At 36.9% G+C, this 26,753-nt stretch overlaps 1 protein-coding gene across 1 annotated transcript; it reads right to left on the reverse strand.

Annotated features, from left to right (window-relative positions):
- Positions 1-8,867: 8,867 nt before the first annotated feature.
- Positions 8,868-24,313, reverse strand: LOC135682894 (myeloid differentiation primary response protein MyD88). The gene is made up of 6 exons (XM_065197979.2): positions 23,547-24,313; positions 19,961-20,002; positions 18,641-18,691; positions 15,016-15,279; positions 12,622-12,802; positions 8,868-10,456 (listed from the first exon to the last, which is right to left on the reverse strand). The coding sequence occupies exons 1-5, from the start codon at positions 23,857-23,859 to the stop codon at positions 12,642-12,644; spliced, it is 831 nt and encodes a 276-aa protein (XP_065054051.2). The 5' UTR covers positions 23,860-24,313; the 3' UTR covers positions 8,868-10,456; positions 12,622-12,641.
- Between the last annotated feature and the right edge of the window lie 2,440 nt (positions 24,314-26,753).

The raw sequence follows: 26,753 nt of genomic DNA on the forward strand, positions 1-26,753 counted from the left end.
TGAAATGACAATTCTGTATGTTTTCTTTACATTTAGCTGTAAACCTAGCTTCTCACTCTCTATTTCAACTTTGTCCAACAGATCCTGTAGCTCTTTTTCTGACCCTGCAATAAGCACTGTGTCATCAGCGTGTCGAATATTGTTGATATTGATGCCATTGATCTTAATTCCATTCAGATCTTTAATTTCTCTCAATATTTTCTCACTGTATAGAGAAAACAGGTCCGGTGACAATACACAGCCCTGCTTGACACCTATTTTGATATTAACATAGTTACTTATCTCATCCGCGATTCTAATTGCTGCTTTTTGGTCCCAATAGAGGTTTATAATCAAACGTAAGTCTTTTCCACCTATTTCTAATTCTATCAGTATTTGCATCAGTTCTTTGTGTTTTACCCATCAAAAGCTTTGGAATAGTCTATAAAGCATAAATATGCATCCTTTTGCATCTCTATTGCTTTTTCTGCCAATATTCTCAGTATGTAGATGGCGTTACGACTCCCTTTATCTAGCATAAAACCATATTGTTCTTTCGAGATTTCTGCTCTGATTTTGTTTCTTGCTCTTAGCATGACGACACTACGAATTATTTTTGTCACGTGATTCATCAGACTTATTCTTCGATGTAACTCAAATTCTGTTGTTCCTATTTTATTTGGTATTGCTATGAAAATAGATTTGGAAAGATCATCTGGGAATCTTCCTACATCATAAACCTTGTTTGCAAATTCGGTCAAAACGTGAATACCGATTGATACATATTTTTTTAATAATTACATTTATTGGCACAACCGTTTTAAGAAATGAAACGCAAACTTTCTGTAAAGTTCTATCTATTGCATCGATACAAGCTCATCGTTTATGATTGACAATGTGTGCAACTATACCTAACAGACAGGGAACTTTTCCCAACAAATTTGGCTAATACTTTAAAATTCTAAAATTGTTCAATTCAAAAACAAACAAAATCAATCGAAATACTGTAAATCCTCGAATTGCCCCCCCTCAAAAAAGCCCCCCCTCTCGAATGAGCCCCCACCCTAGAACTACAAATTATGAATAAGCCCTCCCTCGAATAGGCCCACTGCTACCGTAAATTTTCGAATTGGACCCCCCCCCCCCATTTGATGATTTTTGCCATCTGAGGTTGCCTATGCCGTTTTATTGAATTACCACAACAAATTCATACTTTTGGTAGTAATTAACTAAAATAGATGAGGTCTTTTGATAATGTCTTCTTAATGTCTACAATAATTTCATAAGCCCCCCCCCCCCTCGTATAAGCCCCGCTCCTCAAATAAGCCCCATCAAAAAATATCAAAAATAAATTCGAGCTAATTCGAGGATTTACGGTAGAATGAAAAAACTGAACAAAAAATGCTAAGAAACTTATATTCTAAAGTCAACGAGTTATAAACTGTCACATGTCAAAGTGTTGATGACGTCATCGTATGCTAAGTCACAAGTACGGGAAATCGGTAATTTCCGCCGTCTATGTTGACATCGTGTGAGGCGTAACTGGTAGTGATGATACAGTGGATATATAAAGGGTTAAGGCATACAGTAGACACAAATGGTTAAATTAACCAATTACTTGACTTTCATATGGTTTTGAAGGTTATATTTTCCAAGGTTTTCCAGCTTGAAATCTCACACAGATTAGCAGCTGCAGATGAGTTACGCCAAAAGTGTTCATATTGTTGGGGAAAATCTCGCTAATGTACAAAGACATCTTAGTTTTGACGAGTCGTTTCCGCAAAGTGATAATTATGCAGAAGATTCTACTCAAGATGAACGCCTGATTGGGATTTCGCAAATGGTTTGTTGATGCAGAGGTCATAGCGGAAAGTTCTATAGAAATGGCAGTTGAGTACTGGCATTACAATCGGTCCATGAGGCTCTTGAAAGAAAGTTTCAATACACATGTTTACTTCAGAGTCAAGTCAAAACCATTAGCTTTGTAAAGCCCTGGGCAAACGATCAAACATTTCATCCAACACTTAGCCCAACATTTTCACGCGCAGATCGAAAAAGGATTGGGTAGAAGTTCGTGCTGAAGGCTGCACAGTTTCGCGTCATTTCGATCCGGAAAAACGAAAGGCAATCACTGTCTTCTCTTTTTATTTTCTCTGCAGATATTTTTACTGTCATCGCGTTCTTTCCGGACGAACGTCGCATCCCCTATCAAGGCCGTGGCCTAAATTCGTCCTCCTGCACTTTCTTGTAGCTCCTCTGTGCTACAGTTTCTTTATTGACGCTTGATGCTTCTTCTTTCGCACAGAATTCGTTATTTTTCGTTATATTGTCTATAATTAAAGTGTAACTGATTGTAAGCAAATGCGATTGTTGAAACGAACGTAACCAGCGCAAGAAAACAACAACGATGCGATGATTGAATTTTGGCACTTTTTAGCCAACTGCGCTTGCGCAGAGCCAATGTTGGCTAAGGCGGTCAAACGACCCAACATTTCACTTAACACTTCAGAACAATAGAATTTTTGGACGTTTTCAATTGAATAAAGAATCTCATCTTCCTAATGTAATTCACATGAATGTTGGGGGACTTTCCTGTTTTCCTTTTATAGGGGGTCCCCCTCTCAGTTTCTTTCCTTAGAGCAAAAGATGCCTCCGTTAAGCCACTGCTTCATATATTTCTTTCCCTGTTGTAATATCTCTTGCTTTTCCTTTAAAGGGATCGGTGCCATAATGAAACAGCTTTTCCCCTGAAATTGTCTCCTTTTGGACACAGGATGTTGACAATTTCATTTGCTTGTGCAACTTTCCATTGATTTTGGCATAAACATGGGCTGTGGTCACCCAGTCAATGGCTGCATCAATGTCGAGACCGTAACCCAACCTGTGTGGCTCCGCTTGTATTTTTGTTTCTTCGTTGAAAACTGCAGTGACTATGTCCCCATGAATAGTTGAAAATATTTGACCCGGACAAACTTCCCCCGAAACCTCGGTTGCATTAATCTTCAATAAATTCGTGCTTCTCTTGCTGCATCTTCCCAAAGTGCACATGTTGAAAATACTGTTATTCGACATCGTGACCTTGTTGAATTTGAAATGACAGATTCAAACAAATCGTGTCTTAATTCCTCTTATATTTTGTGGTAATTCGTTCCAACTTTTCGCTGCCCTAAAGCAGAAACTATTTTGTGAGCTCAAGGCGAGGACTTAGCATCGTGACATACCGATGATCCCTTTACAATTTAATCGAACCAAGGTGGATCAACAAAACACTGATGGCACTGTAAGGATAGCCGAAATAAGGAAACATGGAATCAAAACAACTTTAAAAATAATGAAACTCAAGCCATTGCAGAAAATTTTTAACATCGATTGACTGAATATGAATTATTCTTAATTAAAGAGCCGGTTAACTTAGAAAATCAAATCAAATCAGTAGTTGAATCCGGTTGAATCATTTTGAAAGTTTGAAAGGAATCTAGATAGAACATTAACTGTAAAATGTTGAATATAAAAAGAGACTAGTCAGGAAATATGGATTGGGAAGATTACAAATAATGATAATTACACGATAAAATCAATTAAGAGAGCATGTGCAGAACAAAGCATCATCAATTTCCTTTCTCTTTCACGTCGACAGGTGTAGTGACTAAACACCGGCAGCTTTAATTGGAGCCATTACGGCTAGATTTTGGACATATCATAGCTAGATTTTGGACGCTAAGCTGCAGGGAAATTTGACTTACTTGGGTGCTCAACAAGGTTCAGTATTAGGTCCCTTACTATTCAATATCTACGAAAACAACATTTGTTTCCTAATAAAATATAGTGATTTGAAATTTATTTATGGAATAATACAGATAATACAACAATCGTTGCCTGTTGATCTTATCTAGACAAAAAATAAGAGTTTTTTGAAAGGGATGCTTTACAATGCCTGCAGAAATTATATTGAGCACCAAGCAATTTGCGTTGAGCTTATCTATATCTATTTTTTCTCAAATACTTCTACTTCCAACTCCCTTCCCTTCTAACGACGTCGATAGTCTAGACAAATATCATACAAGTCAGAGGACAAAACATACTTCATAATGTCCCTCCAATAATCAATAGTAAACCAACATTGTTCCTAGGGGGAGAGGAGGATGGCTGAATTTGCCCTTGAATACTGACGTCAGTGTTCTAAAAGTTCTGGTAGAGATTATACATGAAAATGAACGAAGAAAAGTGTTATCTTCTGATTTTTGTGAATAAAGGTAGAGCAGCCTCTAATGAGCCACAACTACTATTAACTATCTTTATTTATGACGTCTCACTTTCGTTATTACCCACTTGTGCGGATGTTCTGTTATAGGAAATTGAATAATAAAATAAACAGGATCCAATTACAAGTCCTTCGAATCATATGCAAAGACGGCACCTCCACCTTTAATCAATTATTAACTAAAACCAAATCAGTGTCCGTTCACCAACGTACAGCTGCTCTTGATCGAAATAAACAAAACTGTCTATAACCTAAATCTAATATTAATGGAAGATGTTTTTATTACTAGAAATCTACAATATGAACTGCGAACAAACAGCAACATTGCTTTACTTACTGCAAGAACAAAACACAAGGCACTGAGAACATTATAATTTTTCGACCAAGACTTATGGCAAAGGCTACCGAACGAAATGAAATAGTCCCAATAACTGGACATTTTCAAATGAACCATGGTCCATGCAATTTGAAGATAACTTTTAGTGCAGCTATAGATTAGGTCAAACTTTTATTGTACATTTAGGCTTTCGTGACCATTACTTTTAATACAGATTGTTAATGGGTGGCTTTTATTAGCTCCATACAAATGCAAACCAATCAGTTATCTTTAACAAATCTTGTGAAACCGTCCTTGCAATGTGTGGAACCCTTCCGTTGATCAGCAACACAAACATTATCTCCGTGTTGAAAAAGTGTTGAAATTGGAAAATCAAACAAGCACTTACCGAAGGAAGTGTGAAGTTTGATTGGAATCCTACGAGTAATGGAAACAGGGCCAAAAAGCTTGTATCCTTTTTTTTAACTTATTTTGTTTTCAAGAAACTTCTTCTAAAATTCCATAAAAACATTTTGGTTTCATGAAAACCTCATACGCTTTTTCAAACACACCTTCTAATACAAAGATGACATCAGGTCTTCTAAAAAATTGTAAGGTCTCCATTTTATGGACCGCACGTCATCGCAAGCCATCGCACGCCTAAACTTTTCAAGAGGTGCGATTACCATCATGCTGCCAAATTTCATATTACCAGGATTGCTTCTTGCAGAACTCTTTAAATTTCTTAACATAAACATTGTATTGTTTAGTGTACCTAGCCTCAAAGAAGCCATTATGATTTCTGTTGCTTCTTCTGATAGGTTGATTGTAATCTTTTGTTCCCCGATAAAAGTCCCGCCACCAGGTTCAATTCCTTTTGAAATGGATGAATCTCCTCCTGCCTCCCTGGCATCTCCAACAATCCTTTGAAATGATCCAGCATAACTGGCCTCATACACAGAAGGGACATGAATTTTGGATACCAAACTTGGGTTGGCCAATCCGGTGCTATGACAATGCATGTTCCTTCCTCCTTTACATCAATTCAATTTGTTCATCAATCTGAGAACTGAGCCTGAATGAGGTTTTCCTATAAATTCAATTTGAACACCAGATACAAGTGAAAACTGAGCCTGGATGAGGTTTTCCTATAAATTCAATTTGAACACCAGATATATATGAAAGGATTTCTGGATTTGATGTTTCCCACTTTCTAATTATAATTCCTCAAAGAACCAGCCTCAGACTTTTCAATTCTATCTTCAAGATACAATTTAATATCATGAATAATTTCAGATACGTTTCTCACCTTGTTCATGGATTGGCAGTCACTGCTTTCCCCGTCTATTGTAGTCACTGTAATTTGCTTTCTTTTTGAAGTTTGTGATCTGGCCTCTGGAAAAAAAGACTCGTTTTGGCTGTGATAGTTGTTGTTATGATTTCTACTGTAATTTTAGTTTCTTCGTTTGTATTCATAATTTCTATCTCTGTATAGATATCTACTGTCATTGCTTATCATAGGATTATTAGTGATACTACTAGACTCATTCAAATCTGCTATTTGCTGATTGAATTCATCGCCAAATATAAGCTTTGCTATCTTAGTTTCCTCAGAGCAAAGATCTTTGTATTCCTGCTTAAAATAGGGCTTTACCATGGTCCTTCTTCATTCACTTAACTCTCTGTTTGAATGCCCAAGCAGTGCTGAGCTGTCTACCGATTTCTTGGCTATTTGTTTCATATCATCTTCTTTGATATTTGAATTCAAGACAAGCTCAGTTCCCTGAACTAATGCACTTGTGGCTGCAATTACATTTTCTTGTATGTGTGCTATTCTCCTGTCATTATCTTTCTGTTCTTTTCTCATTCTCATCCAAACTGGCCTATTCACTCTAGGCACAATGAGTTATGAGAAGAGTTCGATGGCCTCTTATATGAAGAATGCAATGTCTTCAATTTTTCACCTGGAATTAATTTTTTCCAGCGTTTTTCTATGATATTTGCCAACTTCTCAGACACTGGGCCATCCATTTCATCATCTTTTCATTAAGTTCCTCGTTTAAATCATCGAGAAACTCACCTCCATGTTTGTTTGCAACTTTCCCTGCATCCTCGCCGTTTGGCGCTTGCAGGTTCTCCTGGTCATTTTTTGTGTGACAAATGCAAAGAGGATGAATTTTTACGACGTCTCTTGCTGTGAGAGCATCTACTTCCATCATCAGAAGAGGAAGAAGACACGCTGCTGCTGGAATTTTTGTCATTCCATGAGCGTTTCTTTCTGGTGCTACCTGACTTCGGCTTTGTTGCCCCTCCTGTTTAATTTCATGAATTCCTTAAACATATTTGCCATTGTGGCTATGGAATCCTTCAATTCATTCATATTTTAAAGTTCGTTCTGCGGTAGTTGACTACACTGTGGTCCGTTCCACTCATTCATTGATATTTTCTTCCGTAGATTTGAAGTTGACCTTTTGGTTTCTTCTTCGCACGAAGTCGAGGAGACAAACCCGTCTTGCTTCTGAGCTTACTCTTTGTTCATTATCTTCATTCACACAAATTCTTGATCAGCAAAATAAAATAAAAACCAAGAGCTCGAAGCTGGTCGATTGACACCATGACGCACGTTTCGCAACTAACCTCTACGCGCATGCACCGCATATCTCTTGTAATTACTGGTGACGTAATTGGAGGTGACGTAGAATTGAGTTTTGATGTATTCGTTGCCAGTATGTGAGTTGTTAATGATCAAATCATAGATGTCATGTGGGCAATTGATGCTAATTATTTTAGAAAGCACATATTGTGAACCTTCAAAACTTCTGCCGGGGTTCTACAGGGATCGATATTAGGCCCTCTTTTCTTCCTTGCTTAGACTAATGATCTGATCTGGCCTAGCAAAGTCAGCAATCGATGTGACTTTTCTAGGAAAAAGATTCACGCTGACATTCCATTTGGTGACTCAATGGTGAAGATGTTATGAAAGCTGACAAATAGCAACATTTAGATGCAGTGTTTGACATTTCGACTTGCTAAGATAGACTGTGCATACGTCATATTCCACAAAAATATTTCAGCCATGAAATAATCATAGCCAAATGGAAAGCTCTGAATCTGTATGCGGTTGGCTTAGCTAAAGCTAGTGTGTTGGAAGATACGTGTTGGAAGATATAAAGTGATAAATATCCGAGAAGCTTGGCTACGAATCTTTAACGGTTTTGGAAATGGCATGTTGTTCTTTTCTTTCAGTTCATGAATAAACTTGCTCCACAAGCTACGAGATATCCCACCCCACAAATTTACTTGTCCAATCACACACTTCGAAAGCAGTCTGTCGCTGGGTGAAATGCAAGAGTCGAGCGTTTCCAGTCAAGATTCTATCCCAATTGTTGACATCCCAAAGACAGAACAGAAACCTGTTTGTGGAATTTATGAGCCCAAAGGTGTCGCTTTCCTCACCGAGCTATGGTAGGCTCGAGACAAAGTTGACCCGATGTGTCCAATAAATGTAGAGTTGAAGGAGGTAAACACTGCTTGCCTTGATTTCATGCAAATGATGGTAAAAGGCATTGAGTCATGATAAATAGACTGGGTATACCCTAAGTGCCAAATCCGCTGAGTCATGATTTCCATGACTGCGATGCTATTGGTTGACCTTGAACTGGTCACATGAACTCACCTTGTACTGATTAACATAACAGTTTCCATCAATAGCAAGTTGTCAACAACGGATGCCAATATCACATGAAACAGCAGCGATCACGCCGAAACCAAATGACCCCCTATAGAGAAAGCCTATTTACCATGACTCAATGCCTTTAAAGACGTGCACAATTAACGGAATTTTTCACAACATCTCTAACTCGTCCAATCAACCCTTCGCACATAATGTTGTATTCTCAATTTCAGAAGTCATTCATAGGAATACCTCTGGACTTTCGATGGAAAAAAGTGGAAAAGATGGGAAACTATCATTGCAAGGAGAAGGGAGGTAATTTTGATGCAAGTTTCAACGGAATGGACTGAAATCATAAAAACATTGGAAACTGCGGTGAAAATAAGAGGAGCCACAGAAAAGCAAAACTGACAGACCGTTTTAAGCACCTTTGCCAACCATCTCCATTAGCAAAGTAATGTTTATAAAACGATCGAAAATCAGAATATTAAACGGGTACTGAGATCAGTTCAGGAGAACGTATCCCTTATCAAGATTTTGAATTGCGAGTGACGTAAAAAGGGGACATGATAATCGAAACTACGTGTGATTAAAATCAAGGCAAAGTAATATTCCATTTGTAAGGAAGACTTCGGGAATCTAACGAGCCATTTTCATGATCACCGTACATCAAATATGCATTACCTAGCATACTGTAAATGACCCTGGGTACAATAAAAAAGTAAAAATCAATTTTTATCAACATAGTTATCAACAAAAGTATTTCTATACGATTCATTTGAAATCAACCTATTAATGTCTATCTAGGACAAAATAAATGCTTGTGTTTGTGCAAAAACGATCAACAAATTTTACCATTCTGGGTTCTAAAAGGCAACAACTGCTATTTTACCAGCAACATATGACTCCCGTAATTGCAGCCCAATAGTTACTTACTATAGAATGGTTATTAGATACTCTCAAGAAATACGGTACTGGAATATGTAAATATCAAAGTGAAATTGCTGGCACGTGGAATCATCATTACATTTACAAAAAGCATTAATGTGCTGGCACTTCTCAACTCACTTTTGGGCACTTCTCATCTGAAGAGACTGAACTTTTTTATATAGGTTTTTAGACAAAAATGCTTTGCAGATATTCCTGTGTGGTGTCATCAAGCAATGACACTTTTGATGGTTTTCTGGGGGAACTACGACAAGTAGCTTGATATACGGATAGTATATTGCGATAGTACAAGAGTGATATACGGATAGTATATTGCGATAGTACAAGAGTGATATACGGATAGTATATTGCGATAGTACAAGAGTGATATACGGATAGTATATTGCGATAGTAGAAGATAGCCTGTCTGATGAGTGTAAAACTGTTAGTAACCAGTGCCTCAATCGCAATAAACAAAACATACATACCAAGATAACACCTGATTACAGTTATAAGAAGTTTCATTATATCTACTATTCCACGGAATAAGAGAAACAGAACTATAGAAACCTAAGCATCACAGCACAATAATGCAATGAAACTGTGACAATCTAAGCGCTAAAATCACATTTATCTAAATCTCTAAAGTATTTTTCTACACGCCTCAATTTATGCGAATACTCGTACATTAATTATTTGAAGCTATATACGTTTGAAGCTATATTTGAAGCTACATGCAAGTATTCTGATTAAATGAATCTAAAAGCCTTATGTATTCTATCTAATTTAAGCTACTCACTGAACAGGGGTGTAATACTGGGGGGGGGGGGGGCTCAGGGTGACTGCAACTCTTTCTAAATGCGGAGCAATAGCCCTGTTTAACTTGCTGCTATTGGTCTTTGGTGAAATTTACCGCGAGGCCCCCTTTGATCATTTAAAAACTTATATAGTCAGTAATAAATATAGCCGATATCAAATAAAGTCGGTATTAATTAGCATCTATGTAGCTATTAGATTGATGCGCCAACTATAACAAATTATTTATTGTTATCTATTTCTATACTTCATAGCACAACACGGCAAAAAATCTCTGATAGGTACCCATAATTTCAAATTGTGAAACGATGATACCAATTCATGTGAGTGCAGAGTGTTGAAACCAGCTCATACAAAAAATTCCATTATAATAACTGTTTCTAAAATAAAATATTATGTTCACCGCAGGATGTGAAATCCATTATGAGAACAAAGAATGCCAAAACCATTTTCACGAGGTTGTAGCAGGGGATTATCTGTCGCACTAAAAATGGAGAATTGCAATATCAACAATCGGCGGAGAAATCAAAACTAACCAAAAACACCGCGATTACAGAATCCTTACAATGTGTTTTGCTAACAAATCCTGCAAAAGTTGTTATTTATACCGTATTTTCTCGATAAAACACGGCTTGTTTTTCTCTCTCAAATGGAAATTCTCTACCGATTCTTTAATCGGCTTATTTTCGAGTTGTTTTTTTAAAGAGATTTGAAATAAGGGATAGGAAGAATGACACCCATTTTGGAAAATGTTCGTAAAATGTTTGTAAATTACCATTCTTAGGCCTCTTCTAGACTATACTTTAACGTTTTCGACGCCTTATTCTTTAAACGAACCGATAGCACTTCCATCCACGCTGATCATTTAAAATGCGATTTAGCCTGTCCACTTGCAAACGCTGAAACGGCTAGAAAAGGACGTGACATGAGTCAAAATTGTAGAGGCCTTCTTTTATTATGCAGCCGTTTGGGTCGCGAAGCGATTTTCTTGCGTCGCGAAGTAAACTTTGCCACACAAGATTAATTTTTCTTCTCGTCAAGTCCGAATGCAAACTCAACAAGGCAATTTTTTGCTTATAGGCTTAGGGCTATCCTTGGGTTATCTCATGATCTTTTTCTAGTTTTTAATGGGTTAATATTTGTGTTTGCCTTAGTACCTAGCGTTCCCTTCAGTTTTGTCCTGTAAATCACAAATGCTTCTTTCTCAACGATTTTGTAATTTTCTACCGGTTTTCACCGATCAGTGGTCTTTATTTCGATTGCTGTATAAACAGCTTTTTCAAAAGTATCCATTTTGAAGAGCGTATTCAAAATCATAGGTTTACAAACGGGGCGATGAATGCAACTGAATGCATCAGGCAGGACGTACGTAGCACAGGTTGGGTTATTGAGTGGATCTTTGTTACTTTAAACTTAAAGTCGTTTGTAAATATACGTCAAAACATTGCTCAGTTTTTATCAATTGTAAATCTTATTAAAAAACTTAGTAGTAAATAATTGTTTTTTCTGTTTATTTTGATTTTATTAGGCATCAGTTAAATGTAGCATGTAGTTTAGCATTTTGTGAAATGCCTTCTTAAAAGAAAATAAACACATACGTGCGGACGGGGTCTTATAAAATGCTGCTTTTCGAACAATAAGTCAAGGAAAACAAAAGTCAAGAAGTCTACTGGTCACGAGAATTCTAGGCTTACATTCGAACCGGCTTATTCTGAAGGTAAGCTCTTTCTCGAGGAAAAACTGAAAAAAGTGTTATTGTTACTGTTTGACATGCTAATTATTGCTTTGAAGCAATGCTGTGACGAGGAAGAAACAGCAGTCGGCTGGCAGAACAGCTGACTATATCTCAGACACGAATTTAGCGGCTTAAAAACAAATCGTAGGTCAGCTCTTTAATAAGCGGCAGCAGATTAAGATCGAAACTGAACTGTGAATTCCATCTTGCATCGATTCAGCAAAAACATCAAGAATCCATGCATTTAGAGAAAAGAGAACTAGCGTGCATTGTCAAGAAGCTATTATTTTAGGATTCTTTAGAATTGCAATTTTTGTCAATAAAACTTGATTGATTAAAATTTTGCATCAACTGACCGTATTTTCAGGGCATCATACAAGGAAAAATTGTAACGATTGAGTTAGAAAAATTCGTGCAAACATCTTTTTGTGTCTCAAAAAAGTTTTTTGACCGCCAAAAATCTGACTCATCTAAATATTCATGCAAGTATATAGGGATCATTCTAGAACTTCCATACGGGATTTTTATAAATGATGTGAATTCCTTCGTAAATATTTTCGTGTTTTCCGCTAATTCTCGTGTGATACCAAGGGGACCTTTTGAGAACATTCGTCACGTGATGCTCCATTATATATTGTATCCAATTAACCAACGATGAACTCGTAGAAGATTCTACGCAGTTCAATATAGCTTTATAATGTTTTTAACTAAAAATTCAAAACCAAGAACATTTTCTAGAAGTAGCCCTTTCGCAAGAAGTGTAAAGAACGCAACGGAAAAAACATGTCAATGGCGGTTCTTTTGGTTTCAGGGCAACATCGTAGAATTCTCCAAATTCCTTTCACGGCATTCTAAATCCACAGAACAAAACAGTCAAAAAATATTAAATTCAGAATGTCAAGAGTATAAAATACCTGGTAAAAATTTGCCCATTTTAATCCTTCTTTTCCCTACCCTTTACAGCTTTACCCAATCTTTCCCAGAAATTTTTTCGATAGTCTTCGTCAGTGTACTTTAAGTAGAAAATACCATTCATATATGAAGGTATATCGCAGCTTTCGTAGAGCACGGGGATTAAAATTCGTCCTTTGCACCCTGTGGAAGAAGGATTATTCGACTTAAGCACTGGATAACAAAGACGTAACGAGTAATCAAGGAAGATAGCAACAGGGAAATGTTGCAAAAAGCAAGCTTTTGACATTTGCTAAAAGAAGTGCAGCAAGCTCTAACAAGCAGAAATCACAATTAACACCATCCAATCCAATTATCACAATAACGACCAGCCAATCAAATCATACAACCAACACCATCCAATCAAATCATCAAAATCGACACAATCCAATCAAATCACACAATCAACAGAATCAATCCAATAATCAAAACTATACCCAGTCAAATCATACAATCAACACAATCCAATCAAATGATCAAAATCAACACAATCCAATGAAATGAATTAATCAACACAATCAATCCAATAATCAAAACTTTATCCAATCAAATCATCAAAATCAATGCTATCCAGTACAAACATCACAATCACTGAAAACACCTCCTGAAACACTATAAACTACTCAAACACCACCTATCATGAAAAGCTAGCCAACTCCATCAGCCACTATAACAAATTAAAAAACCAGTATAAATCAACGACAACTCTTATCAACTTTATCAACCACAGAAAAGCAACCGAAAAACTATTTCCACTAGAGACTTGAAAATCATTCAACCACCACCAACAATAACCCACCAGCCAGCCTTCCCAATAACCATCAACATTAATATCCAGTTACTATCAACTTCTTTCAACATCAACCCATCACAATACAACCACCACTGGCAACATTCAGAATCAACTTAAATTCATTTCCAGTTACAAAATGCTTAAACCACCCACCTAACAACCGATCAAAAAAATACCAATCACAATCAACTAGCATGAGTAGAAACTATAGGTGTAGAAGAAAACAAGGCTCTTGACAGCAAGACAATCAAACAGTATCTTTATATATCTCAACCTTCTGCCTAGGTAAAGCCGCTAAACAAAAAATTGAAATCGGAGACTTTGAAAAATAGAATTGCTTTCTTTTTGTGTCATCACCTAGGCTCAAAATTAAGAATTTAGGCGCTGCCTGAAATTGAAGTTGACTGAGCAAATCAGAAGAAAATGAACAAACCACTATAGAGGGTGGCGACGCTTATTAAAAAGCAAGCAGATACTAATGAAAATGGAGCATTCATTTTAATAGTAGCCCGGACAAACAATAGTAAATGGTCATACATTATTGAAAGAAATTAAATATGCAAATAGCTGCCAGAGAAAAACAGCAATTTTCTGTCTAGAATCGCTTTTAAACATACAGCAGTCACAAAAAAGCCTGCAGACTGTGATCAAATAAATTTTCCCTCAACTAATTTTCAACAAACCCTTAAAAAATTGAGCACTTATTTACTTGATTCAAATGTAAAATGGAAAAGGGGCATTAAACAAGCTGGTCTCATACAATCTTAGCATCATCTGCATGAAAAGACAACATATCTGTACACCTGTGTTTAGTAAGTTGTAATTAGCTAGAGTAAAGAATTACGTCACTAGTCCCGTGACCTCTAAAATTCGGCTGCACGTACCGATGCTTTGCACGAATCCGAACTGTTCCTATCCACCATTTTTTTCTTCAGCTGCGACATTTTGCATATACGTTTTATCGCTCTCAAGGTACGTTTAAGTTGGCCAAGGGTTGAGCATAAATGGTTAAAAACTCTCTCGTTTTTTATGCTAATGTAAAGCTGCGGTACTCAACGTCACACAATCAAAATAAATATTAAGCACTAAGCACCCCCTCCAGTTCAACAACAGATTCATTAAAAATAGATGTTCAAAGTTGGAAATGGGTACGTTTACAAATGGAGCTACTGCATAGGGAACATTTATTGGCGGGAGAGTTTAAAAACGCTGCAACAACAGCTTTCTGTGGATTCTGCTTGGATTCTCTTGAAGATTTTGATTTCGTTTCGCATACTGCATACTAACCAAAAGGGAAGAGTGGTGTAGATTATCGTTTTCAGACATCCCAAATGCAACTGTACGTGTCACTTAACCAGAAACGCCAACCTATTTAACCCGCTAAAATCTAGGGACTTAATTTGGTCAAAACAAGGAGGCAGTCACTTTGGACAGATAGAATTGTTCACCTTAAGGTTAAAACTATCTTATGTTTTTCACTCCTATAAGTACTAGGTAAGCAGGCCTTTTAGAATGAATACCCCCAGCTTTATCGAGCAATTCACTAAATAAACCGGCAACTAACCTGGGCTGAGTTTCATCGCCACCTTTGCTTGGAAGTCACAGTCATCGCACTTGACGTAATTCTCCGACAAAATGGCAATCACTTTTCTACAGCGCTGTTCAATTACTTCTACAATCTGATCCAACATATGTGGCCCAGGCAGGAAATCTCGAAAATCGATGCAAGCTCTGATTCTGTATTTTGTTTCCAGCTGTGATACTACTTCTTTGGCAAAGTTAACATCTGCAGCAGCATACGAGATGAAGACATCATACCGCTCATGAACTTTTAAACAAATAGGAAAGAACATTAGACATTAAAAGAAAACTACGTAAGGAGAGCGCAGCCAAGTGATTTGTGAAGACGGTGTAGCAATATGATCTCAAAAAGTATTTACAAACAAAACTAAAGAGATCGAGATAGTTGTAATATTTCCTTCTCTTTGAAGTAACTAGCTGATTAAACTAAACTATCGGTGCAGACTGTCAATGCTAGAGTAGCAAGTGTTTGCTCTACGATTTCAAAGCCAAAAGACACAGGCAAATGCGTTTCCTGAAATAAGGAATTTTGCTCACACGTTTAAGCAGCAATTGCGCTTTCGTGTATAAAACAGTTCCCTGGGTACCAGGGCCACATAAATTCAAGCGCGGGAATAAAAGAAGTAGAGTTAAAGCAACAAGTTCGTCTCCATTATAATTCTAAATTTTTACAGTTTGTAGAACTCAACTCTGAAATTGATTAAAATTGATCCTTGACAGCGAACGCAAAACTCTTTAATGAAGTCTAAGGGAAATCGTAACATCTTAGATTTTTTAAGCAGGTGAAAATCATCAAAAACAGTTGGTTGAAGTTAGCCGAGATTCTTCAAGTAAAGAAGAAAGTTTAAATTCTTTCTATTTGTACAATAACAAATAAGATTTCTATAAATTAAATTAGACAAAAGTGTGGTTTGTGAATGCTGGATTAGTCTTGAAATAGAATTAGCGCAAAATGCAAACAACCCAACACCAAATTTTTAGCAGATATGATTATACGAATCTCCAAAATTGAAGAATCTTGGTTTTAGATCATGTCAAAATATCAGCACATCCGCCACATTTCCCTAATATAGTTAAAGAACTACATCTCTAGATAATCTTGCTGATAAAATTCAGCAGTTAGGCATGATTATTTAATCAATGTCTAGCGTATCTCTCTTTTAACGTCTCCTTCTTTTTTCAACCCATTCTACATATTTAACAAAAAATTAAGATGTATTTATCGTCCTCAAACTCGATGGTAAATCAATTTCTTGTGAGCATACATTCTTTGCATAGTTGTTTAAAATACAGAATAGTTTTAACTGGCATTTTGGATTAGACTTAACACAAGCATGACTTAGGACTTTGAAAATGGCTCTGAAAAAAACACACATTTTGAACAAACCTAAGATTTTCGTCTGACACTCTATAAAACATCAGAACATAGGTCGAAAACTCTATGCTAGGAAATATATATACCCAGTTGTGGAGTTGTGGATCGAAATAGGCTAATTAGAAACGCGAGCACGACTGTTGAAGTCGCCCAATCAGTGCCGCTTGCCTCTTGAAAATGTTACCAATTGAGTCCTAAGGTGAAAACGAACTCCTCTGTCTACACAATAACGTACTACAACTCCTCTGTCTACACAAGACTTTCAGGACCACAACTTTAATTTTATCATGGGCATTAATCTTCAAGTTACTTGGTAGATCCCGTCTGGCATGCCCCAAAAACCGCGAGTTTTGTACTCCCACCCCCCTCTGAGCCTTGAACATATTAAAAATTGGTGATCTTAGCAGGATTAGGTAGTGCTTTTGGTGCAGTAGCATCACGTTGTGGGCGGCTATTACTGAATAGACCCAGGAAGATGCCCTCTTAGTGCTGCAGCATCAGGCCCAATTTTGGCTTATTCGGGCACTGGCAATATTAATTGCAACCCATAAAATTCCCAGAAACAAGTTGAAGCGGGTTGCGAAATTTTGGATCAACATATACTTTTTATAAGAAAATAATTTTGATCAGCCTCTGTATACTAAAACGTTCGCAACTTTGAGCCTGAATATATCTTTAAATGATTCTAAAAACGACACCATTGGAAACTTTTTTATTAAGGGGAATGGTAAAGAGGAAGGGAGTCCCAAGGCCGGATGATTAAACTTAAGGTTATCTTTTGATCTTGCACCGGGATATATTTCAATAACATTCAAGTTCCAAAACTGTGAGAAAAACTAAGATAATACATTTGATCAAGTTTGAGCTCCGCCAATTTTCGAAATATATCCTTAAATCATACGAGGTTTTCAATAATTTTATAAACAAAATTTTTATAAAAGAAAAAATTGGTACGTTCGCTTAAAATTTCTAAAAAGAGCATTTCAAGTGTTGCCTGTATTCAAGCTAACTGTGTATGCGATGTCCTGAAAGCCTCACACTTAAGATACGCAAAACATTGAGATAATTTGTGCAATAAGTTCATGTTGACTCGTCTGATATCACGTCAATTTTCTGACACAGAAAAGATCTTAACCGTGGCTTAAAAACCAATGATACACTAGGAGGATACAACAGATATACAATGGAAACAAAAAAGATACTGGGAAAACAGTTCTCGGGTAAATAAATGTTTTGGCTATAAAACCAAGTGCTGTTCTGAATGTCTGTAAATGGAATTCTGTATCTGTTACATATAACGATGATGATTATCTACAACAGTTGACTGTTTTCTTGCCTCTAATCTAATGTGGCTCTGTCTGTCACTGTCTAAGCTATATTTTGATCTGGTTCCAAAAAAGGAGAAAACCTTAAAGCAGTCAACAGATAATAAAGTGGTTTAGGACATCTGTCATTCAACTACTGCCCAATCATTAAGAGGCTGAGCGTCATCACATTCATTCATTGGCCACTTGCTGATTGGCAGATGACTTAAGCCAATTTAGTCTCTGTCTGTCGCCCTTAAGCTCGTTTTAGCGTTTTCTGGAAGGAGCTTAAAAAACTGATAACATCCATAAACAAAGCATAAAAGACAATGAAAAAAGCAATCCCTCAGTTTTGTGACAGGGAAAGACTGAAAAGAATGCACTCCTATAGATTTCGTTTTGTAAATTGTGACTACAAGATGACAGTGATAAATTGAATTAGAGTAAATGAGACAGGAAATGATTTCTTTTTCAACTGGTTTGTCAGTAATCGCTGGCCTAGGAGAGGAAGGAAGTTTTGAATCTTGTGACTTGGGCATAGCTGTAGTACTACATTTCCATGATAAAGGCAAACAAATCTTTCACCAAGCAAATGCCTTAGTGTTCTTTCAAATGAAATTTCAAGTAAGGTTAATTCATAACTGCAACTTGACAAAATATAATCATTTACAAGTCTGAATGTTACCAAGACACAACCATGCAAATTATTTGAAACTAGGCAAAAAAGATTCTTTTCCACCTGTCAGGTTTAGCGGCATAGCTAAGTGACCACTTTTCATATTGAAAGCAGAGGTTCAAACTAAAGCTGATTTTTGAAAATTAGAGGCATGCCAAAATAATGCAAAATGACATATAATTCATGAGTTGCGCTTAATACTAGATTGCATTTGGTGATTTTCTAAACGAGGGAAAATATCATAACAACTTACCTGTGACAGGTGAATCATCAAGTGCTGCACTTTTTAAAAGCATGCTTAACTCTGCAACAAAAAACTGATCAATAATATCTGAGAAACATAAATGGCTGTCTTGTCATTTGAATGCTCAAGAGAGGTTGAATAACGTATTTGATCTATCAAACATCTAGGCATTCATTGAAAATTTTGGCTTTTAGGAAGGCTGATTATTGGAGAGGGGTGTTGGATTGCGACGGGCACTTATTGACATTTGGTCTCTGCAAGATAAAATCATTTTTTCAAATCAATAGGCACTTACTCTGAAAAGTATAAAATCTAATCAATTGTTAAAAAGTCATCCTCCTCTTTTTTTGAATCAGCTGATAGATTCTCCTCAATATCAAAATCTGCTATTTCAAACAGATCCTTTTCTTATTTTCATCATAAGATGTTATGGTTTTCAATTTTTTTCTAACCTTCATGGCAAATTTCTCAAAAAAAAATATTTAAATGAAGAAAATTGCTACTTTTAAGCATTAAAAATTCGTTCTCAGCCCCTTGAGCCCCTAGCTCTACACCGTATTACATAACTTCCATAGGACCAGAAATTGTATAATCACAACCCACTCCCGAAAGTCACGCTAGCCAACTGGGGAATACATATAATATGCTCTACATTTCCCATTACAACAAGACCTTTTCAAAACTGTCTGAAAGCCAATATTTGGCATCTCAGCATAAAAGAAAATATGCAAAAAATACAAAGATTTTAATTCATTAAGAAACTCTTTTTCATTGTCCCCTATTCAACTGCACTCTATTTGACCATGCTCTCAAATACAACACCCCACATACAGAGTGGATATGGGAAATGACTGCCTCCCTCTATAAACACTGCTCTGTAATAAAGTCTCATACCTTAATGCAACATTTATAACAAATAAAAGGTAATTGATAAATATCATATCAATGGGTCTTCCGTTCTCTGCCGCTAGCACAAGAAAGCTTTAAATAGTAGACATACACAAACTATTTTAGCTGAGCTAAATGGCACAACCCAGCTACTTGCATAACATGTGTGGCAGTTTTCTGCAAGAATTTTGCCATACATAACATTCAGCTCAGCTAAAATCTCTTGTGTGCACCTAGCATAAGAAACAGAACTCGAGATTATAAAAGTTTAGTTACAAGCATGTGTTTCTCCTAATGGCAGAAAGTGTTTGGAAATGTAGCTACAAAATAAATGTTTCTCTCTAATAAATGCAGAACCAAAATTTTGAAAATTTCATAATTACTGGAGTGTCTAAATGAGGAAATAATAACCAAGATATAGCCAACCAAAGAATGGCCTACCATTCTGACTTTGCTTGTATTCATCGGCCGTAAGAGCTTTATCTAGAATAAACAGATTAATATTCTTAATAAAAAACTTTTAGGTTTATTCATTAAAAAATAAAACAAATAATCATAACATGCACGGTTTCAGTTGGGTGAAAACCCATAAAGCATCACTTGGCCAACTACAGAGTAGGGGGTAGGGACAGATAATCCTAGGCCCAAAGCAAAGAAAGGATCTGCAAGTTGCTACATGACATTTACAAATTTAATTCAAAGAAATAGCCTGCCAACATCAACAGAATCTTTAAATAAGATTAAATCTGTCCATTCTTTCCATTTATAGACAGCATAATAAGGGGCAGACTGGCTCCAAATTTAGGCTTGGGCAATTATGTCGGGCAATTTTAACTTTTATAACATACAAGGAAAGGGCCCCCAAAATCAAAGTATCCTAAACTTTTTTGAGGCAACACTTTTTTAGACTGGATTTAAATGCCATTGAAAATATTACCATTGTTCAAATTATTACAATCAGAGATGTAGGAATAGGCATACAATATTAAAATTTAGGCAGGGCTAGACTCTGAATTGTAGTTTTATCACATTTAGTTTCACACAACTGGGAAATTTCAGCAGTCTGAGTTTGTGCTACCAACCACCAAACAACTTTGTCTGTATGGCCTAATCAGCTGTCATTTCTAAAAGATTGAACACCCCAAGAACAGGCTGAGCACCCCAAGAACACCCTAAAAACAAGCCATAAAATCCCCATTTAGCGGCTGAACACCCTTTAAAACATGTAAAAATCAGCATATCATTCGAAAAATAATTTGGTCAATCAATCAAAATTAATTGTTTGGCTGGAAAGGGCCTATCAGCCCAATTCACTTACATAACTATTATGACCTAAACTGAAATGCAAGTTATTCATCACCAATGTAACATTCTATAATCTGTTTTTAATGTAATTCTATTGTGATATTAATTACTAATGGGGGATTGAAAGCAGTAATTGTGCGGATGATATGCCATTTTCACTGGGTGTGAAGAATTTTTGGAAACAGATAAGGGGTTGAAGCAGTGAAAATATCTGGAATTACAAAATAGGCCCTCAGCTCTTAGTCAAAGAATTTGAGTTCTAAGTCAAAGTATTTGAGTTGCTGATTAGATGTCATTGTTAATATTAACTGGCCCATTATCTTCTTTTGCAAACAGGTTTGACTTGGAGGGGGGGGGGGTGGTCTTTTTGCAAGACTAGGTGATAGCGACGATGAAACATAATTCAATTTACTGTTGTGTGATTGAAATTTTGGAGTGGGAGAATTAACCAATTTCAGCCGAATTCGTATTTGTAAGAGATTAATGAGCAACTGATGTTGTGTGACTGATTGCTATGTTGAATACAGATGAGCTGAACGCTGACCTGCTTGTATGAAAGTGTATTTCTCTACCTGAATTGTTTACTCTTCTAATGGTTTGACTAATGAAGTTGTTTTCATTGATAACGCGACTCATTATTCAAGTGTACTTCTCTTTATCATCTGCAGAATAATTGATTTGCACAATATGTGAACTTGCCTGTACAGACTTCAAACTCTGTTGTTTATTAAATATATTTAAATGAAACATCTAGATTTGTCAGATTTGTAAGACCAAAAACTTGAATAGTCTAATTACACTATTTCAACTACCAGAAATACATGACATGCAACTTCAAATGTCAACCCTGCTCCCTATATTGCCAAATTTAGTTATCACCAATTTGAACTTTTCAGCTGTAGAGGCTTACTACAATTTAGCATAGATTTGTTTGAAAAGTAAGCACCCTAAAGCACGCCTCTAAACATGGGTTTGTTTTTCAAAAGACATCAATTTATAATTTGCTTTTTGCTGAATTTAAGAAAAAATTCTTTAGCAAAAAAAGGATATTTTTTTTCATGGGTGTTTCCTACTGAATAAGGGCATGGCCCTGTCCATGCAGAAGGAGCAACTATTTTTTGCTAGCTTCACCACTGATGGTAGCCCAACAGGCCAGTTTGCCTCAGGGCATAATTTTGTCTTCAAAATGAAAATTTACTTGCTTTTAAAGTGAAACTTTCAAGACTTTAGAATAGTATTCAGTAGATGTGATGCATTCATTCTTCTAAGGAGCAAACAGGTCAATGTTGAAAACTTAGTTTCTTAATGGTTAATTTTTTCTGATTGTCCAGTACCAGTTTTTCACAAAGGGATTTTTATAAAAAACAAGTGAATATTGAGATAAATGCATGTAATTTATTATCTGAGCACAGAGCTGTTGAAGACAGTTTCCATTGATTCCCTATCACTCAGCCACGTAGCTGCAGGCTGTGCCCCCCCCTCCCTAAATAAAAATTTTGACAACAACTTGCACCCCTCTGGCTACAGATTTTCCAAGTGATATTTTGAAATGTTGGCATAATTATAATTCCGTGATCTTGATTTAGTCCACATTTATATGTCTGTTATATATCTGTTTTCTTCTTTTAAAGCCTGGCCCCCCCCCCCCCTCAGGTATGGTTCTTGCTTGAGTTTGCCCACCCATAGCCGAAATCTACAGCTATGTGGTTGCTATCACTTATCATAAATCCCCATATACTAAGGATGGGCTGGGCAATTTTAACAGTGAAAAGATTCCATTTTTATGATAAGGGGAACAATAGGTGATCCATATCTGTTCACCAAAACAAAACCCTTTCTTATTGGAAACTTTACACAACATAAATGGTTTGCTTATACCTTTGTGCCAGGAAAAACAAGTTATGCCAGCACACCAGTGCTCTGGTAAATCCACACTGGTCATATTTGGGTGTTATCACATGGAATGGTCCCTGAGCTGGGGAAAGACCTAAAAAGGCCAGACTGAAAAGTGTGTCAAGAGTCCACTCAAGATTGTAACAATGACAGATATTTAATGAACTTGGCCTAGATAACTTTGGCATTTTCAATGACTGCACTTTCTGTTAGGGGGGTTAATATAAAAGTCTGAATAATTGGTCCTGAACTATAACCACTTTGTTTATTTTTCTTAGCAAATAGATGAATTTTTCAAGCAGTTTAACTACTTGATGCTTATTCCAGGGTGGTATTCATGTTATTTGTGCCAGAGATCTACTAAATTCCTTGATGCACTGGCCTATGATCATAAATCATACACTGGCCTAAACACAAGCAGCCAACCCATAAACACATTTTTCTTTTTTAGGCCAGTGCACCAAACCTTTGTTGGTGAAAAGGATATTTATTAGTTTCTATCATGCCCTGCATCATACAATTTTTTGAGTTAGCATCGCTGGCGCAGCTTAATAATATTGGCCTGGCCAATATCCGGCATGAGGTCTACATGGATTCCACCATGGTGCTCATTCCATAAACAACATTTGGATGAACTGTGTGGCCCAATTTTTGTCTTAACCTGAAGAAACTCCAGCCAATTTTTTTGCATCGTACTTTCCTTGAAGAGCTTCTGGTGCACTCGAGATCTCGCCGAACATTGTCACACATTCCATGCAGTCTCGCAGAAAAGAAACACTGTACGATATAGAATATAAAAGGATTAACAAAATTTGAGAATCATAAATACCAAAATAATCTTGAAGATCTTCAATGACATCAAGCCTTCCAAGTTTCTTTAGATATTCAGTTAATTTTCCTATCGTAGCACCTTCTTGGTGCCGTTTTACCCATTCCTTCATCAGTTCAACAACAGGTTCTTTATCTTCTGCAAGGTACATAATGTCTTCATTGCTGAAACCGATCAAGTCTGCCAAAGACCTCCAGTCTTTTCCCAACCTTGCAGGTTTTAAAAGAAGCGACAATTGATTAAGTGCTTCGAAGCATAATGTTTTCACTAACTTCTGTGATTGCAATTGTACTGGTTGCGCACTTCCCGCCATTTTAGTGGAAGTTTCCGGCTGGTGCAAACTGAAGAGCCTCAGTTTGATGATGAGACAAAGATTTTGTTCACGAACAGTGAAGAAGTTGTGTACTTCAAGAGGCTAGTGTCTGTTTATTCATCAGAGCCGTAGCGCCCAGGGTGCATTCCATGTAGTTTACGCCGGAGATCTCCAGCGTGGACTTACCTTTTTCCTCGGCGTAGCGGCGTGAAATTTGCTATTTGCGAGCCTTGGCGCATTGGCGTACGTGATAAATTTTCGCGATCGGCGTAGCAAAAACGGTACTTGTACAGAATACGTGGACAGCCTGATTATATTGATATGGACAGTAAAAGCAATGCAAACTATAGATTAATCGAAAGCTTGTATGTTTTACACTTGGCGTAGCAACTAGAATAGGTTGAAATTTCTCTGGCGTGGGTCTAACATGGAATGCACCCTGGCGTAGCGCGGGTGAACTATGGGATCCTTGACTTTATGCTTTGTACTAAACAAAAAAGATGATTGTATTGCATTAGCCAATCATGTTCAAGACACATATCTATATTATAGGCACCGCTTGTTAATTTGTGACGCCAAAAGGCAGCAATTTCATAAGAATATCCCCGATTATGTTTTAGCTTTGTGAATAGATTTTTTATCTGATTATCTATTGGCCTCTCTAGCACGTGATTAGAAAACAAACTTCTGCTGAAAAAATGAGGAAATTATCCCTTCATATGCTGAGGTAGCAATTTTCAAGCGGAACAAAGTCACGTAAAACCAGTTGTAGATGCGCAAGTAATGACAACTCTTGCCACGTAATGATTCTCAGAAGGGACTAAGACGTTTCTAAATAAACTTCGAGCATATTTCCCTCCCAGTAACAACTTATATAAGATATTTTGAACAATAAATCATTTTATATATGCACATGGAGTAGTTGGAAGCGCTAGTGTTACGTTTAAGGAAAGAACAGTATTGGGATCAGTGATCGGTGTTTACTGGAGAAAGATTGCAAATCTTCTAAACTTTGTCAAACAAACTTGCAGTTAAAAAAGTGGAATGGTCACAATGGAATGGGTTGTGTGTAAGGAGTGCCGTAGTTTTATTCATTGTAAGCGAGAGGTAGATTGTCATTACACCTTTAGGTTACAGTATTCGTTCCATAACCATAAGCGCTGAACTTTTAATAAAATTTATTCGTATTTTAGTTTACACGAGGAGAATTCATGCAAGCTGATACATTTTGGGGAGGGGTGAAGGGGCTTCAACGCCCTAATAATTCCACAATGTGTTTCAAACCAAAACTTGCTCTGAACTTGCACATTGAAAAATTTCTAGTGCCATGCCCCATGTAAGCCATGACCTCAGCTTCCCTTATTGTTTTCTGTTACCATACTTCCGCATACTTTCAACGAGAAATTGCTGAGAAATCAAAATATTGATTGATAGTAAAAAGTATGTTAACAAGATCTTTTTCAAACAACTATTGTCATGCATTTCATTGTCATTGAAGGAACTCTCGACGAAAGCATTATCAGTATCTTAATTAGATTAAGAAAATAATGATCAAGGTATCTCATTAATGTAAGCCATTGAAGCCTTGTCATCTATGGTCTTGTTACATCTCGTGTTCAATGAGTATTCAGTGTTTATTTCAAAGTAGATTAATAGGACTGCTAGGCATGCTTTTGTTTTTGGTTTTAACAAGAACAATCTGAAGTAAATGAATAGGATGGATTCCAGAGGATTTTACCTTTTATTATTGAGGGCAACCATGCCAAGCGTGACACAACTTATTATAGAAACAGTTCGCTGCGGTGACAAAATAATAAAGACAATCAACCAATATGATAAACACCAAATGAAAAGAATCCTACATGAGAAACTCAGCCTGCATTCATTGCGTGGGCGAATCGGTATCGGGACTTTGTTACAACCAATATAGGAACAGATTCAAAGCGTCAGTTGGGGACCCGGTCGCCCAAGCTTTCACTTCGGTGTGTAAACCATAAACATGCCTTCATAACTGTTACATTCCATATTTTTTAATTCCGGATTTTATTGGATTATTTGGAGATGGGGACTAACAGACCAAAGGACACCTTGAGAAACGATATCTTCGACAATTCACGAAGAACGATGCTTTTTAATGAAAGAACAGATCGATCTCTTCATGCAGAACTGTCCCAACTGGATAAAAATCGAAAAGAAATAATGAGGGATTTACGAAAGATCAAACAAATCAAAACTGCTTTGCAGGAACAACTAAAATCAGTTTTGGAAAAAACACCACCGAAAGAAGCTGGTTTGGAAGCAAAAAATGGTGCAAGGCCTGAGGTTCGTTTACCCGCGGTAGAGACAAGACGAGGAAGACCGAGGTTTCATAGTGACATGGGTCCATTGAATAATCTGATTGCGAGTGAGAGACGACGGATTGAATTGAAGGGTAGCAAGAGCGAGGCGGCCTTGGAATACATCTCAGGGCAGAACCAGCAACAGGAATCACATATTGACCCCCTCAGCCATCCGAAGTATCGTGGTGGCAAAGGAAAGTCAGAAAGCGAATACCGTACTAACCAAGAGCTAAGAGACGAACTCATGATCAAATCGCGTTTCCATCAAGTTGGCAGTAAATACGTTGGTAAAGAGATATTTGACAAAAAGCATCAAAGAAAAACTGCGAGAACTGTTTACAAAAGAAAGAGAGAAGGTTTAAAAAGCTCACAACGGTCTTCGGGAGGCGAAAGTCTAAGAAAGTTACATATTTCAGACGACATAGAAGAGCAAAAAACTGAAAATGATGGGGATTTGTCAGCCGATTTTTCTTCGTTATCAATTCTCCGGAAAGACGTTTCTGGACAGGCACTGGCAAAGGAGATAGAAAATAGTGTTACAAGCAAACACACGCC

This window comes from Rhopilema esculentum, chromosome 16, assembly GCF_057945365.1.
Source record: "Rhopilema esculentum isolate cy_ngs chromosome 16, ASM5794536v1, whole genome shotgun sequence".
NCBI lineage: Eukaryota > Metazoa > Cnidaria > Scyphozoa > Rhizostomeae > Rhizostomatidae > Rhopilema > Rhopilema esculentum.

Bases quoted from the DNA above. Each gene is read 5' to 3' on its own strand.
- LOC135682894 (XM_065197979.2), bottom strand. From the start codon at position 23,859: ATGGCGGGAAGTGCGCAACCAGTACAATTGCAATCACAGAAGTTAGTG. The intron at 18,692-19,960 runs GTAGGCCATTCT...TTTTTGTTGCAG, and splicing joins ATACAAGCAAAGTCAGAATG to AGTTAAGCATGCTTTTAAAA. The intron at 15,280-18,640 runs GTAAGTTGTTAT...TTTGTTTAAAAG, and splicing joins TGATGATTCACCTGTCACAG to TTCATGAGCGGTATGATGTC.